The 17,651-nt window shown below is 37.4% G+C and overlaps 1 protein-coding gene and 1 pseudogene across 2 annotated transcripts in view; one reads left to right on the forward strand and one right to left on the reverse strand.

Annotated features, from left to right (window-relative positions):
- Window positions 1-346: 346 nt before the first annotated feature.
- Window positions 347-17,651, forward strand: part of LOC18441512 (SEC7-like guanine nucleotide exchange family protein) — a 32,714-nt gene continuing 15,409 nt past the window's right edge. Inside the window, exons 1-6 of the mRNA XM_006851749.4 lie at window positions 347-2,548; window positions 4,509-4,826; window positions 12,013-12,361; window positions 12,719-13,141; window positions 13,227-13,519; window positions 13,897-14,170. Coding sequence (XP_006851811.1) covers window positions 1,380-2,548; window positions 4,509-4,826; window positions 12,013-12,361; window positions 12,719-13,141; window positions 13,227-13,519; window positions 13,897-14,170 — 2,826 coding nt within the window. The 5' untranslated portion in view covers window positions 347-1,379. The remainder of the gene's footprint in view (window positions 2,549-4,508; window positions 4,827-12,012; window positions 12,362-12,718; window positions 13,142-13,226; window positions 13,520-13,896; window positions 14,171-17,651) is intronic.
- Window positions 7,790-9,868, reverse strand: LOC148780655 (pectinesterase 3 pseudogene; annotated as a pseudogene). Its single transcript, XR_016040386.1, has one exon. The product of XR_016040386.1 is annotated as a pectinesterase 3 pseudogene (transcript).

Genomic DNA, 17,651 nt, shown 5'->3' on the forward strand with positions numbered 1-17,651 from the left:
CAAAAGATGGGCTAATTCTTCATCAAGATATAGGAAAACAAAAGGTCAATTTTTGCGCTTCAAGGTCTTATGCTCCAGAATAAGAAGCTTACAGTAGAGCACCAAAGTATAGTATTTCTAAAGCGAGAAAGTTCGAGAACTGAAAAAGAGTGAAAAAAATGGATAGAGAGAGTGACATGAAGGGAGGGATGAGTGCCAAAGTAATGTAAAAGTGGCATATCACAAAATGAGAAAATCAAACCCATTATATGGTGCAATGAGTGGCTTGCAAGTAACTATTCAAGCCACCGTCAATAGTTATCTGTTGGATGCGAAGTAGTTATATGCATTGTCCTTTGCCTCTATAGTTGCGATCTTGTACATACACATCATATTTCAACAAGTAGTGATTGTTGGATATCACATACAATACGCTTGCACCTCTCTACATATATGTGTGAGTACGAGTCATATCTTAGTAAAAATAAATCAAGCTTGAAACGTGTAAAGTATGCTATCAAGTGCCCTTGCACACTTATACATGCCACAAAATTTAAATGCTCCACACATGCACCTGCACTCTCACTTTTATTCTAATAAGATATGAGTGTTTACATATCAATCGGTCAATTCTCATTCGCTTCTTCAATGTGACATTTCTTGTTGGAAACCCTCACCTTCTCTCTCAACTTATTTAATACTTAGAAAAATCATACAAAACATTATGATATTTTGAAATACAACAAATTATTTTCAAAATAAAAAATAGTAAAACACTTGATCCATAAATTTCACAAAAAATAATTCTCCAAAATGTGGTATTGGCTTTTGGCGCCAGTTGCAGTCATTGCCAAAATACAGCGAAACTTCGTATAATTTCGGTTCCTGGTTGATATTTCGTCCTCACGGAGACTTTTTTCAGTAGTTTCTAAAATGCCAGGGGCCTTTCATGGAACAATTTATTTTCGTGCCGTACAGTCAGTAGCAGTCTCTCGCTCCCTCCTCCTCATCGAATCTCTTCTCTCGCTACGTTCAATTCAACTCGCCTCAAAAACTCGAAGCCCCCTGCTTTCTCATTTAGAGCAAAGCTCTACGGAAAGCAGCCATGGCGGCTCTCTGATTAACCATTTAAACCAGGTAGAACCCTAACCCTAACTCAATTTCCTTCTCATTTATACTGAATGTCCTCCCTCTAAATTAGATTATAGAGTTTTTCCCTTCATTTGCGGATCTAAATCTAAGAGGCTTTAGAAGTCTAGAACTGGCGGTTTTTCCCTTAATTTAAAACCTGGTTCTTGGTAAGCCAGAGAGAAAGCCTTGGCTGAAACTCCATTTCTCAAAATTAGGGTTTTGTTCGACCCACTTCATGATCTGATCCAGGCCTCTTATCTGAATCGGGAATGGCTTCTTCGGAAGCTGATTCCCGTTTAAGCCTGGTTGTAATCCCTTCTCTAGAAAAGATCATCAAGAACGCGTCATGGAGGAAGCATTCAAAGCTTGTTCATGAATGCAAAGCAGTGGTCGAAAAGCTAGGGCTACAAGATCCAAAGCAACAAGAACAAGAAGCAGAGCCCTCTCCTCCTGGACCTTTACAAGACAAAACCCTTATTTTTAGTCTAGCAGACTCTGAAACCATTCTCAGGCCTTTGATCTTGTCATGCGAATCTGGTTTTGTCAAGATCGTCGAGCCAGCTCTAGACTGCATCCAAAAGCTCATAGTTTTTGGGCACCTAAGAGGTGAGGCTGACACGAATGGAGGGCCTGAAGCCACAGTTCTTCATAACTTGATGGGATCGGTGTGCAAATGCCACGATCTCGGTGATGAAGGAATAGAACTCATGGTGTTGAAAACCCTACTTTCAGCTGTGACCTCAATCTGTCTGAGAATTCATGGAGATTGCCTTTTACAAATAGTTCGAACTTGCTATGATGTGTATCTGGGAAGCAAGAATATGGTGAATCAAACCACTGCAAAGGCCTCACTGATCCAGATGCTGGTTATTGTTTTCCGAAGGATGGAAGCCGATTCCTCAACTGTTCCGTTACAACCAATTGTGGTTGCAGAATTAATGGAACCAGCTGAGAAATTGGGAGCTGATTCGAACATGACCCAATTCGTTCAGGGATTCATTACTAAGATAATGCAGGATATCGATGTGGTTTTAAACCCTGGAACACCAGTGAAATCAGCTGGGGGAGCACATGATGGTGCATTTGAATCCACAGCTGTAGAGACTACGAATCCAGCTGATTTGCTCGAGTCTACTGATAAGGATATGCTTGATGCTAAGTACTGGGAGATAAGCATGTATAAGACTGCTCTTGAAGGAAGGAAAGGGGAGTTGGCAGAGGGGGAGGTTGTGGGGGATGATGATTTGGAGGTTCAGATCACGAATAAGCTCAGAAGGGATGCTTTTCTAGTTTTTAGGGCTTTGTGCAAGCTCTCGATGAAGACCCCACCGAAGGAGGCCACTGCAGATCCATCTCTTATGAGGGGGAAGATTGTTGCTTTAGAATTGCTGAAAATTTTGCTCGAGAATGCTGGTGCCATTTTCAGGACGAGTGAGAGGTATTGAACCTCTTACAATTCCCTTCCTTTTGTTGTTGGTTTCAATGACTTTTTTGTTCCTGGGCAATTCATTGAGATTTAGGGAGTTTTACTGTTTGTTGATATTTCTCCTTTTCATTTTAAGAATTTGGTGTTGAGTTGCCTCTTGTGCTTTTTCTTTTTGACATATGCTCTTTGAATTCTCTATCCTTTTCCGTGTAGTAGGTTTATTAGACTGAAATAGGTGTTCAGATCTTTTTTTATTTTTTGGTTTTCTTGGGGTAGGAGGGAATGTTCACCTCAATTTGCTTCTTTAAAGGTGGCATCTTGGGTTATCTTAGTATGCATTCATTTAGTAAAGTGCCGCTTCATGTATGGGCTTTGCCTGGCTGTGATAGTGACGTTTTAGCATTCTTTTCAATTTTTTAGAAAGTCATTCTCAAATTGCCCGTAAAGGAAAGAGAGCAAATGTCGTCCTACTTTTCTGACCTCTCATGCTATGTTATTTAGTTTCAGAATCTTCATTTTCTGGCTTTTTTGTGTTTTTCCCCCAATCGTGTTGATCTAGTTGCTATAATTTGAATTTGGTAGGTTAGAACATCAAAATATACTTGCATAGCTAGTTTTTGGTTTTTTTTAAGAATCACAATCAAACTTGGAGTATGAACTGGATTCATTCAGGATGAATTTGGAAAAAGGATTTAGAGAATCACTAAAGTTACACAAAATTAGGATATATCTATGTTGTTTGGGGTTCCCAGTAGGAGGCACATATTCTTGGTGTTTTCTTCAGAAAAATACCCAAAAAATGCGAAAGGTTTTGTGCCTTTGAGATTCCTTTGATTGCCTAGAGTTTAGTTTATTCAGGGCTGGTTGCATTCAGGAGAATATGGTGAACTTCCTCTGCTACTCCAGTTTGAAAGTAGACATTTGTTGTCCCTTGTTAGCAATGTTCCAAAAAGCGCTAGGTGGGTCCTAGGTGGCCTGGGGTGTCCAGGCCACCCAGCGCCTAGGTAAGCGCCCAAGCAGGTGCCCAGAACCTTGGTGGCCCAATTGGGCTGGGCGCCCAGAACCTGGGCGGCCCAGTTGAATCCAAAAAGGATTTTGCAGTTATGTCAGTTATATATATTGTATAAAAATTAAAAGTTAGGTATAGAGGCAAACCTTTCATCTTTTTTCATTTTTACCATACTAAAAAAATTGTTTCTTTCCTCTTTAACAGCATCATGAGTCTTTTACATGAGGCAACATCCCCCTTGATACCGGCAAGATGTTTCTTGAAGCGGTTTAAGCCCCTTTTTGTATCCTTATCACAAAACTTGCATCTTATGCAATTTTTATAATTAGGATCTGGGTTGTAGCCATATTTCCAACCGGGATCACCACTCCTATTAGATCCCGAAGAAGACATCTAAAAAATAATGCAATTTACTAAAGCAATAAAAAAAATCACTTTCTTTGAGTTTGATTGCTCAATCTTCACACTTCTACCTCAAAGATTTGCAAAACATCAAAAATTAAATCTAATATCAATGGGTGATGTTTTGATCAATTTTTGTTAACTTTGAGAAACCATTTGATCCTAAAGAATTCACCAAAAACTAGTTTTTTGGGGGCTTTCTCTCTCTAAAATGGGCTCCAATAAGTTTTAAGTTTCAAATGAACATAAAACCCCAATTTTTGGCTCTTTAATTTTTAAAAAATGGACACAAAATGCCCCTACCGAAACCCACGGGGCGTAGGCCCTGGGTGGCTGCCCTGGGCTGGGCGTTGGACGCCCGCCTAGGCGGGTTTCATACCACTTAGGCGGCCTCCCAAGGTCGGCCGCCTAGGCCTGGGCAATGCGCCCAGGCCTTTCGGACCACCTAGGCGATGCTTTTTGAATCACTGCTTGTCAGTCTTGGTATATTAATTTATTTCCTTTTCGCCATATATTCTTTGGTTAGTGCCTCATGTTCTGCTACTTTTTCTGATGTCTCAGGTTTTTAGGAGCAATCAAGCAGTATCTATGTCTTTCGCTGTTGAAGAACAGTGCCTCCACCCTTATGATTGTTTTCCAACTTTCTTGTTCCATTTTCATAAGCCTGGTTTCGAGATTTAGAGCGGGATTGAAAGCTGAGATTGGAGTATTCTTTCCAATGATTGTCCTGAGGGTGTTGGAAAATGTGGCTCAGCCAAATTTTCAGCAGAAGATGATAGTTCTCCGTTTCTTGGAGAAGCTTTGTGTTGATTCACAAGTGCTGGTAGACATATTTATCAATTATGATTGTGATGTTCATTCATCGAACATATTTGAGAGGTACGTATTTTCTCTTTGCATCAGATCCTTGTGATGTTTATGGTTCCTCTTATTTGTTGATTCTTGGTCATGAGGATCGTGTTCTGTTTTTACAACAGCCTTCTATTACGTTTGATTGTTAAATATCTGACCTAGTGTTTTCCTTTTTTAAGTATGTTATTTACTTTCCATTGCTATTGGAACATAGATGTTGGTGTTGGTGTCACTTGTGGAAATCATGAGTTTGACCTGGCCGGCCTCCAAAACATGGAAATGTAGGATTTGTTGTGTAGACATGACATCTCTGAATTTTAGATACATCACTTGAGGGATAATTTCATCATCATCATCCGAGCCTTATCATCATCATCATCATCATCATCATCTCAGCATTATCCCATCATCATCCCATCTATTTAAGGGATAATTTCATTAAAGAAAAGAAATAGAAAATAATGAAACGATAAAAAATAGTACAATGCTATTTCCAGGCAATGTTACATAGAAAGCAACACAGGTGTTGTGTCTAGTACGTCTTGGATCTCCAGTACTTTGGCTCAAAAATCCAGTATGATCTTGAGACATTGTACAGCCATAAATATAAATTTGGCATATACTAAATCATAAAATAGTTTTAAAATATAATAAATGAAAATTTTAAAACAAAAAATATAAAAATGTAAAATATTGATTTTTTTGTAATAAAATTGAAAAGATATTCCATTATTTTATGCAAATACAATATAATGAATTTCAAACCTCTTTCATAGTTGTTGTTGATAGAACCATTGATAATTTGATATATCCTATGATGGTGCAAGTTCAAACTCAACAAAGTGCGATTTAAAATTTTAAAATATAAGCCACATTTAAATTTTATTATTATGATATGGAAAAAGTTTATATAGAGCCGAGGCTCTAAACAATCAAATTAGAGCCCACCTCAAAAATTTCACTAGAAGAGATTATTTTGATGCCCAAACATCCTCAAATTGATCATCTCGACATCAAGATGCATGGGTATGAGAAAAAAATGGATTTCAAGTTATGGAAATAGTGCATCTTGTAACACACTTTTGGACCTTCAATTTTCAAGATTTTCAAGTTTTCATAGATCTGTACAATCTACACTATTTTTTAAGCTTTAAATTTTATAATTGAAGATAAAAATATATTTTAAGGCTATCACAAAGATTTTCAGTATTGAAACCACATTTCCCGACACTATTTGAAGGTGCGCTTTACTTTGATTGTTTAGAGCCTCGTCTTTTTACAAACCGCACCCTTATGATATTAATAAATATATATCAAACATAGGCATACTTTGTATGATTTAATGATTTGTAAGATGGTTTTTTTTTTGAATCTGTTGTTATGATATTTAAATATTTTGACTTTTTCACTCTACTAAATGTGTTGTTTATAGGAGAGTTCCGTTTTTTTAGTCCATTGAGTAGTATTTAAATATGAGAGTTATTTTCTTTAACCTGTGTAGAATACCGGGATCTATTCGCTTTTGACTTTTCTACTAATAAATGCACTGTTTGAGCCATATTAGGCCATAGTGTTGCACTTTCTCATGAATAAATATTATTATTTCTGAAGTCAACACAGTTTAAGCTGAAGAATGGCAGGTTATGAATTCAAAACAACTGAAGAATGGCCCCTTTAGAAAACAAGAAAGGGAGACAACATGTCTGAATGTTAGACACGCTCGATGTAGTGTTAACACTTTAATTTCCATACGGCATGTAAAGTATGTTGGTAACATATTGACACATGTCCAAGTGTTGACATGTGTCGACATCTGACCCCAAAGTAAAGTTAAGGTGTCTGTGTAACATTGTTCCCATGATGGTATAATTGTGAACATGAACACATATTTGTGTATCTTTGGATGTTTATGTATCGATGCTTGTCTTTAGATGCTAGATGTATAAATACACCCACACAAAATGTGTACATGTGCACCTTTTTGTCTATGGATGCACTTGTTGTAAGCAGGCAGGTTGATGTGCATGGTTGAAAAAACATAATTGTTACGAAGACACAGATATGTGTCGGTATGACATGGATATGAGTGTCAGAAACACCAACCCCATAATTGGCCATTTAGAGAATTTGTTACATCATTTAGATAAGGGGGGAGGTGGGCTTTTAGGTGACACTTCTATTCTCATGAGTCACGATGAGATTTCACTTAAGTTAAAAAGTGTCAAAATTTATGAGCTGTTAGGCACGAGTATCGTATCCTTGGTTTGTTAATATGCACTAAACGCCTTGGACACGTGTGTATGTTGCATAGTAATAAATACTGTTAGGCGCCCATGTAATAAACGAAAAAATTTGATTGTGGTTCCCTTCCCCCCCTCCCGTTTTTCTTCTTTTTTTGGTTGATAGTTTTCTATGCCTCCCTTTTCTAAGCAGTAACTTCCATGCGTGACGGATTTAGAACTGCTTCAGGATTGAAATCAGCCATTGACATTCTTGGAGTGAGTTGCTGGAAGGGGGTATAGAATAAAAGGGACACAATGTCTAGCTAATGGAGATGTCTTAAGTTGTATGGGCATGTGACCATTGGGAGTTGTGGCATCCCGTTTACTTGGACCAATGTCGTGGCCCTAGAGCCTACATAAGTTGGAATTCAGAGTCTACATAATAACTAGGGAAAATATCTCGGTATCCCCTATTTTTGGCTTCCATTTCTCAAGAGACCCAAGAATTTAAACTATTTCTTGCGGCATAAAGTCTCTATCTTTTCTATCTTCCTACCTGCTAGACCCCTTTGACCATACATTATTAACCTAAACATTTTGTTAAATGACTCCATCTTTATCTCTCTTAAAACTCTCTCTCTTCTCTTTCTCTCTCTCTGAAAACTTCGTGTCATACCTCTCTCTTTTGAAATTGTGATAGAAAGCTTTCCCAAATGAGAACATGAAAACTGCACACATATTTAAAGGAAAAGAGTGAGTTGCTTCTTTTTACAGGCCCTCTATGTAAGCAACGCCAGTGGCCTTCAACCACTCCCCTCCCTGTATGAACTCCCTCACAGTAAACTTCTCAGCCTCCTTCGCATCAGTTATCACATGGTAGCCCGGCTACTTCACGCGCCCACTTGTTCCCACACCTGGTCTGCTGTTCATGTACTCTGCATAGTATAATGTCTTCAATGCAAATTCCCCACTCCTGGCAGCCATCTTTCTGCCGCTATATGGTCCTCGATGTTATTCTGCATATATACAGTTCGAGAATCTTCTTTCCATGGTCGTCTCAAGTAGGTGGGGAGCTTGTTCTTGACGGGTTCTAAGTCGGTGCTAGCTTGAATTAGCGAAAATTGGATAGTGGTGCCTTTGTTTTGGTTGAGGTCAGTATGCCCTTGGGTTGTTATAAGGTTTTGTTGGTTGGACATGGGCTTGCGTGCGATGATGGTGCAATTCTGCAGTACGACAGCAGCATTACCAAAGATGAAGTCGATGGTGCCGGAAGTAACAGAGTCGCGGTTGAATTGACATTGGGAGTGGGCATAGAGAGTGTCCTGGTAGGCTTCAATGCGGCACCAGTTTATGATAGACTTGTCAACGCCCACGTGCAAGGTCACTGCTCGGTGCTTCTTGGGGCCAGTGGTGTTCTGGAAGCCGATGTCCTGTGCTATGAAGCCTTCTCCCACTGCCTCTCTCTCTGTCACCTCTCTCATCCTCTCTCTTTGGATGTTTCCAACTCCCAATTTGGTTGCCTTTAAATTCGGATCTCCAGCTTGAGCCATCCATATTTCTCTCTCTCGAGTTTCAGGCAGAAAGAGGAGAGGGGAGAGAGATACGGGGCTCCTTCATTAGCCAAATTACCGGCCTCAGCCCTCGCTAGAACTTGCTATCCTTCTTGTCGTTGTCTTCCTCCTCTATAGGGATGGAATCTAGCGACCTTCGACCCGTCGGAAAACCGCTTTCACTCGTCGAGAATCCACCTTCCTCCTCCATTAAACCACCCACCTTTCCCTCTACATAAACCGATATCCTCTCTCCACCACCCAAGAACCGCCCTTGATCACCAAAAAACCAATATTCGTCGCCAGAAAACCACCCATCATCACCAGAGTCCATGCTCCTGTGGTCGGAAATTACCACATGTTGGCCGGAAAAAGCACCATTTGCGTTGCCTGTGCGAAACCCGTCAGCAAGACAAGAGGCCTCTTGCCATCCTTGCTCCTTCTTTGGCTTCCATGGTTTAGATCCCCTTTAGCTTTCCTATCAATGTTGGTCATCTCCTTCATAAAGCTCCTCTCCTCCTCCTGAGAGAGAGAGAGAGAGAGAGAGAGAGAGAGAGAGAGAGAGAGAGAGAGAGAGAGAGATGTAGTTTTGAGAGAGATAGGGATAGAGTCATTTTATAAAATGATTAGGTCAATAATGTATGGTCAAAGGGGTCTAGGGGGTAGGAAGATCGAAAATTTAAATTCTTGGGTCTTTTGAGAAATGGAAGCCAAAAATAGGGGGTAAAGATATATTTTCTCTAATAACTATCTTTTATATATTATTCTATGATTTTGTTACTTTGCATGAGCATTTAATTGCTTTTATCCATGACTATCTCACAAGTTTGGTTAATATCTGTTTGAATACTTAAAAATACATGTTATACAATGGCTCGAGTTGCCTGGGCCTTGTATGGAGTCGAGTCTAGATTGAGTTTAATTTTGACTTAGCTTTGTCATTGATATGACTATGTACACTAGATCAAGTCTATAGACTGTGGATTCTATACTTGTAGGGCTATAAATTTTCTCAATGAAGCTTTTCCTTTCAAATTGTTTTTTGAGAATGAGCTTTTCCTTTCAAATTTGGTGGCTTATGAGGCCCTTTATGGTTAAATTTGGCAACTTTTATTCCCTTTTCTTGAAGACTTGAATTAAATTTTGTTTCTCTTTGAAAGCATGAATTTAATGGGATTCCCATTAGAAGTGCTGGATTCCCATTAGAAGTGCTGGATCAAACCTAATTCTTGACAATGGAATTGTTATTATACGAGTTGCACTTAAAAGAAAATCAAAACAATAGTATTTTTTTTTCCAAAAAGTCAAATATTGTCTTTTTTTTTAACCTTATATTTTTTTTTTTCTCTCTCTCTCTCTCTCTTTGATTTGTATACTTGTTAAAGTAAGTACAAGTACTTTGTTTTTGTTGAGTTATCAGAGGGAGCTAATCAGGGCCCCTAGGTTAGGTATCAAATTTGGGTGCCTAGTGTCCTTTTCTCCTTTATAATTCACATGATATTAACAATAAAACTAATAAATTTACTTGATTCACAATTTCATGCAAACACACATGTATGGGATTTGTTGAAATGTATCATCATCATCACCGTCATCAAAGCTTTTTCGCAACTGATTAGGGTCGGCTACATAAATCCTGGTCCACCATTCTGCTCTATTAAGGGCTATACCCTTAGTGAGGCCATAAGTTCCCATATCTTTTTTCACTACTTCCAGTTTTTTACTACTTCCAGCTATGTCCTTTTAGGCCTACCATTTGTCCTTTTTGAGCTTTCCACTTGAACTAACTCGCACATCTTAAATAGGTGCTTATTGGGTCGTGCCATACGTGGCTAACCAACCGAAGTCTAATTTCTCTTACCAACCGAAGTCTAATTTCTCTTATCTTATTGTCTATTGGTGCCACACCTAAATTCTCCCGAATGTATTGCTGAAATGCATAAGATCATTAAATATGAGGAAATTACTCGCATATCCCCAAATTTTCCATTATTTTAAAATTTCCCGACTTTTTTGATTATTACATTCATACCTTTTTATTTTTTTTATTTTTAACGTTAACCGTTAGTAGTGGGTGAGTAATTTTTGAAACCGTTAGTAGGTTTTGAAATGGGTTAGCGTTGGTGGGACTAGAAACCGAGACTAGTAGCTGAGTCACAAGTGGTGCTACCACCTTGACCTCAACCCATTCACACCCATTTTTTTCGAAGTGTTTTTTTGAAGTAGTAATATACAAAACTTAAAACTTCGAACCTTGAAGGTCCATTTTTTTTTTTAAACCTCGGACCTTTCAAAATTTGTTAGTTCGTTTCTAAGTTTTAACTATTCTACAAAAGTTAAATTTCGAGGTGCAGTTTTGCCATTCGGAAAAAAAGTGAAAAAAGTGGGAATGAACGTAATTACAGAATTTTGTGGGAATTCTTAAATAACGGAAATTTTGGTGGAAGCACTTGTAAATTTCTCGTAAATATACCTGCTCAGCGGTGCATGCACATGTTAACATCTGGCATTTGACAATATGGAGCCGATATATTTTATGAATGGTTTTCAACATTATATCATGACTGACTTTATGTTATACTTTTTTCATTGCATTTCATGAGTAACAAAATCTATCTTTGCCACAAAATAATTTGCAGTAAAGGGTGGGGTACTGTATGTCTAATAATCTCGAGCGTTTTTAAAAAAATTCAGCCTACTATCAGCATGCGAGCAAATTTATTAGGCTTTAAGTTTGAGTGTTGTTCTCCTTGTCTTTCTCTATTCGCATGCACGTGCATTCATACATGTCCCCATGTAGACAAATCTGTATCATATCATGTACTATTTAGAGTTTTATGAGAATGTGTGTTATATTGGTAACTCTTTTGTTAGTCATTCTGAATTTTCTTTTCTCTTATTGTACCTGATCTCTTTGTTCCCTATATTTGTTTTTGCGTATTCTGAACATGCCTCATGTTTTATATGGAAATTTATCAAGTATATGCATATATTCACCTTAAAACTGCTGGATCTAATGAACTACATGGGTCTCATCAATGTCAAAATTGATCTAGGCTCTCATCACTTTCAAAGTTCTGGATTGTGAAATGTTCTGTAAACTTATTGAGTACATGTAAATCCCTACTAGTTCTAATGCAATTTTACGGAATGGGGTTTGATTCAAATCATATCTAAAACTTCGAGTTTCGGAATTGAAATGTTGTGTTTATTTTATATAATTGTTTGAAATCCTCAGTAAAGTATCATAAATCAGATTTGTGTATGTGGTTTTCTAATGCAATTTTATGGAATGGGGTTTGATTCAATCATATCTAAAACTTCAAGTTTCGGAACTGAAAAGGTGTGTTTATTTTATATAATTGTTTGAAATCCTCAGTAAAGTATCATAAATGAGATTTGTGTATGTGGTTTACTTATTTTTACATGACTTATGAATAGGATGGTCAACGGTCTGCTGAAAACTGCCCAAGGTGTGCCTCCAGGTGTTGCCACTACTTTATTGCCACCTCAGGATACTACCATGAAACTCGAAGCAATGAAGTGCCTGGTCGCTATTTTGAAATCTATGGGAGATTGGATGAACAAACAATTACGAATTCCAGACCCTCATTCTCTTAAAAAATCTGAAGTTGAGGAGAGCCATACTGAATCTGGAAATGGGATCCTTTTGGCTAATGGAAATGCAGAAGAGTCCAGTGATGGTTCAGATACTCATCCTGAATCAGCAAATGGAGTTTCAGAAGCTGCTGCTTTGGAGCAGCGCCGGGCGTACAAGCTTGAACTTCAGGTAGATGTGCATGTTATGTTTGGGAAAGTATGATATAGTACACTAGATCATGGAAGCAGTAGTCCCTTGGGTTATCATTGTACATTGAAATGATTGTGATTGGTGAGAGGGAGTGGGACCGACCAAAACCATATGTGATACTGACGGTGGGACCTACTCTTTCATCATGGTGTGCCCCTTCAATTGACTGTGATGAGCGAAAGGACAATAGTTCACTGGTTGTAATATTAATATGTTCTCCCTTTTGTTTTATTTCGTGGTCATCTTCTTGAGCATGTTTCTCACAAGTTTGTTTAGCTATGTGAAGTTGCATTTTTTTTTGTACTGTACACAATCCAATGTAGAAATTTGTGACAGGAAGGCATATCTCTTTTTAATCGAAAACCTCGCAAAGGAATTGAGTTTCTAATCAATGCCAAGAAGGTGGGTGATTCACCAGAGGAGATAGCTGATTTCCTGAAAAATGCTTCTGGCTTGAACAAGACTCTGATTGGTGATTATCTAGGGGAGAGGGAAGATTTATCATTGAGAGTCATGCATGCATATGTGGATTCTTTTGACTTTCAAGGGATGGAATTTGATGAAGCGATCAGAGTGTTCTTACAAGGCTTCAGGTTACCAGGAGAGGCACAGAAGATTGATCGTATAATGGAAAAATTTGCTGAGCGTTATTGCAAATGTAACCCCAAGGCATTCATTAGTGCAGACACTGCTTATGTTCTCGCATATTCTGTGATATTGCTGAACACTGATGCTCATAATCCCATGGTCAAAAATAAGGTCTGTCTTTTTTCTTTACCTTTTTCTTTGAACTGCTTAGTGACGTGACTTGTGAATGTAACTAAAAATGTATGCCTGATTGCAGATGTCACAGGAAGATTTCATTAGGAACAACCGTGGTATTGATGATGGCAAAGATCTACAAGAGGAATACCTTAGATCTTTGTATGACAGGATTACTAGAAATGAGATTAAAATGAAAGATGATGATTTAGCCGTCCAAAACAAACAATCCACAAATTCAAACAAAATTTTGGGTCTTGACAGTATCCTAAATATTGTTATTCGCAAAAGAGGGGAAGATAAACCAATGGAGACCAGTGATGGTCTTATCAGGCACATGCAAGAGCAGTTTAAGGAGAAAGCTCGCAAATCTGAGTAAGCTCTGAAGCTTAATGAAAATGAAAAGGGAAGTATACTATATTCCAGTGAACTATGGAAAAACAATAATCCGTTGGTCCATCACTGTCCAGTAAAATGATGGCCTGTGACCCTTGGATTATGTTTTGACGTTGTAAATTGCATTATAGTACACTTTCCCCAATGAAAAAGTTGGAGAAAGAAACTCTTCGCCATTACTGTTTGGTCTTTCCAAATGGTTTAGTGTACATACCGTGAGATCTTTGGTATCTGATATGTCATTGGCCCCACGTGTTAATCTGAATGGCAGCTTCTGAACCATTGTATATATGCATTGATAATTTCTTCATTTGCCCCTTAATATGAGTAAAATGCATTCCTTTTTGATTCTGCAGGTCGGCTTACTATGCTGCCACTGATGTTGTAACCTTGAGATTCATGATAGAGGTTTGTTGGGCTCCAATGTTGGCTGCATTCAGTGTTCCACTTGACCAGAGTGAAGACGATGTTGTGATTGCGCAATGCCTTGAAGGTTTTCGTTATGCAATACGTGTTACTGCAGTAATGTCCATGAAGACTCACAGGGATGCATTTGTCACTTCGCTAGCAAAATTCACCTCTCTTCACTCGGTTGCTGACATTAAGCAGAAGAACATTGATGCCATCAAGGTAGGAAAACTTCGCTGACTAGATCCTGTTTTTTTCATGTCTCTTTCGTTTTAGGGCTGTATGCAATAGAACTGCAGGAACTTCTCTGACTAGATCCCTTGCTTTCCACGTCTCTTTCTATTAAATACGGTATGCCATAGAACTGCAGGACCTTCTATGATTTGATTATTTTTCCGTTTAGCAAAGATGAGTAAACGAGATTTACGCACACCATCAATTGGTTTTGAGATGATTTATTAAGCGGACAATATTGCGTAGAAATATATCAAAAAGTGATTTATTTAGTTTCTTATGAAGTAATTCTTTTGCTGCTCCTAGGCTTATGTGGTGAGCTGGGTTGGAGTGAATAAGCCAATTTATTATTTTTGATTATTAAGGGTGAAACATTGGGTAGTGGAGAGAGAACTCATAGTGGGAGAAAGTAGAGAGCCATGAGAGATAATCAGAGACTTGGAGGAGAGCAGGTGGACTTATTTGCGAAGAGAGATCCTTAACAGCTATGGTTTTTTCTTTTACAGTGTATTAAATGGTATGAACGATTGAGAACCATTTTTCAAATTATTTTCTTGGAAAAGCTGGATTTTCCTTCTCGTAAAACTGCTTTTCCAGTGATTCACAGTGAAAAAATTGTTTATCAAGTGATTACAGTTAAAGAAAACCACTTATTGAGCTTTTTACATGGAAAGCACTCGTTATCACCCTTGAGAAGTCTCTCATTTGAGAGTTGTCACCTTGAAAAGTTTCTAAGGAGACCTGGCTTTGAGCTCAAACTGCTTCTTCAAAGATCGATTGAGCTTCTACAACTTCTGAGGTTCTGTCTAAGGTAGGCTTGTCTTGTTTCTTTTCAGTTTCCCTAGTTTCCCTGTGCATGAGGAGAGAGGGAAAAGTCGCCAGAACATAGTTGTTGGGATCGGGGGCATGGGACCGTGATAGTTTAGATGCCCCCTATGGTTGGTGGTGTTGTCCATACACCTAAATTTTAGGATCTTCATCCCAACATGTTCGGGAGCTGGATCCCAAATTTTTGGGATTGCATGATAAATTCTAAACATTGAAAACCCATTGATAAGAACATCTCTTTCCTCTTTGAAAAATATACAGAACATGATTTTGCGATATAATTACTTCCAATTTTTTATTGGATATGTGATTTATATCGATGGATCCCTAAGCTATTGGGATCCCCCCCTTATGGGAGCAAGATCAACACAAGTTCCAGCTCCTGGCGCGTGGGATCACTGGGATTGCCTACAAGTTGGGAGCTCCCAGTAACTATGCGCCAGCAAGTTTTCTCAGATGGGCGAAATTTCCAGCCAGGCCACTAGAAACCCTTGCAAGAATGCGCCCTTCAAGAAACCCACTTTTGTATGGATAGATGGGCAAATGTGGAAAATGCCTCTCCAACCGTTTTTAGCACATGAAATTTGGTTTTGATGGGCTTTTTTAAAACTACATAAAGAACTGAGTAAAATGTTAAATAGTTGAAATTGTTGGTGTGAATTGATAATTTCCTATATAGATAACTATACTTATAAGAATTATTTTAAATATAAATTATAAAATTTAGAATATAAGTAAACTAAATCCAGGACATACATAGTTCAATTTATCGATTATAGTTATAGAATTCGTATTACTACTATGTATTATAATATATTATTATATTTATTCTGATTATTATCCTTAATATATAAATATAACTTGAATTGGGATCTAACCGAGTTCAATTAAATAATTAGATTAGAATGATAGCATTCATTTATTCATTCTTTTTTAATGATATAATAAATTATTATAATGTAATTGTAATGATAATCTTAAAAGAAAAAAGAAATTGTAACGTGATGCAGACTTGGGTGTTTCTTCAAGATTTGGCTCTTGAAAAAAATAAAGTAACAAAATTAAAATAAATAAATAAATGAAAAAGAAATTTATATTCTATTCTAGAATATCTAGGGTTTTTCTAGGCTACACTAGTGAACTTAGAATTTCCTACTCCGAAACTTTTAACGATAGAATCACTTTACAAATCTAAATTTACATTAGCAATAAGTTGTTTGAAAGTTTTGAATTGGGGTATATTTCTAATTATAAGTTGATTTGAAACTTCAATCATTATTAAAAAAATTCAAAGAAATCTTTTTGAATTTGAAGTTGATTTTTCGTGGGGCCACAAATTATCCTTAAAAATTTTAAAAGTATTACTTGTCTGGGAATTAAAAAAAAGGGTATTTGTATAATTAGAAGTGCCTCCAAAATTCAAAGTTCTGAATATGATTCATAATGTCAAAGGAAACATTTTATATTTGGAGTTTGATTTTTGGAGGGTTTCTAAAATAAAAAAAATACACTTTCCACTTTTAGAAGAGGGACTAGAGGTAAATTTAACACTTTTGGAAATGAAGTTTGAATTTTAATGCGGTTCGCTGACCTGTGATTTTCTCACGTGTGATTTAATGTGGTTCTCTGACCTGTGATTTTCTCACCTGCGATGCTCTCCTACTATTTAGGACTGGTTCAAGAATTATCTTTGACACCTCTATCTTCAAAATAAAAGCAATATAAAGGGTATATTGTAATCAAATTTTAGGAGTAGTACTTTCTAACATCACCATTGGAATGGTGTATTGTGGAAAACCCATACATGCATGCGCACATACACATGTAATGGATTTTATAATGTCAACATGGTTAGGTCCTATCGTGGTTGACCTTAACATTAAAGGAGAGTGTTAACATTACACTTGCTAAAGTGTCCTTGTTTTTTAAAAGTATGTTAACACTTGCTAGAGTGTTAACATTACACTAACTCTTTTTTTTTTATCGGTCTAAGAAGGTTGAGGACCTTAGACTTTTCCTTAACCCATCCCAAGGGTGGATTGTGATAGGTAGGCAATGAATGTAAAACTTTGCCAAAACTTCTCATGGATCCAAAATTGGCCTCACTGAGGGTATGACCCTTAACAAAGTAGAATGGTATACCAGGATTCGTGTAGCCTACTTCAATTAATTGGAAAAAGGTTTTGATGATGTTGATGATGCTATTTACTTTTTATAGGTGTTTGTGTCAATTTGTACATGCAATGATAATATTTGTATAAATATTCTTGTAAAGACCACTTGTGCCCTCACAATAGGGGCAAATGCCCCTAAAAAGTGAACACGCTATGAGAAATTAAGGTTTTCAATAAATATAACAAACACTCTTGTTTAATGCTCACTTCTCTATAACTTATTCATGTTGAAATACAAACACTCGTGTGCGTGTGTGTGCATGTGTGCATGTACCTATATATATATGTTTGTGTGTGTGTGTGTATGCGGAAAAGTTTATATACACCTCAAAAATCCTTTAGGAAAGAGTGTTCGGAAGGTTGGAAAACCTTGTAATTCATCACCTCGACCTCAAGAAATATAGATATAATGAAAAAAAGATTTTCAAGTCCGAAGAATAATACATCTTGTACAATTTGTAAAAAAA

Source organism: Amborella trichopoda, chromosome 9 (genome assembly GCF_054954075.1).
Source record: "Amborella trichopoda isolate Santa Cruz 75 chromosome 9, AtrichopodaSantaCruz75HAP2 v2.0, whole genome shotgun sequence".
Lineage (NCBI taxonomy): Eukaryota > Viridiplantae > Streptophyta > Magnoliopsida > Amborellales > Amborellaceae > Amborella > Amborella trichopoda.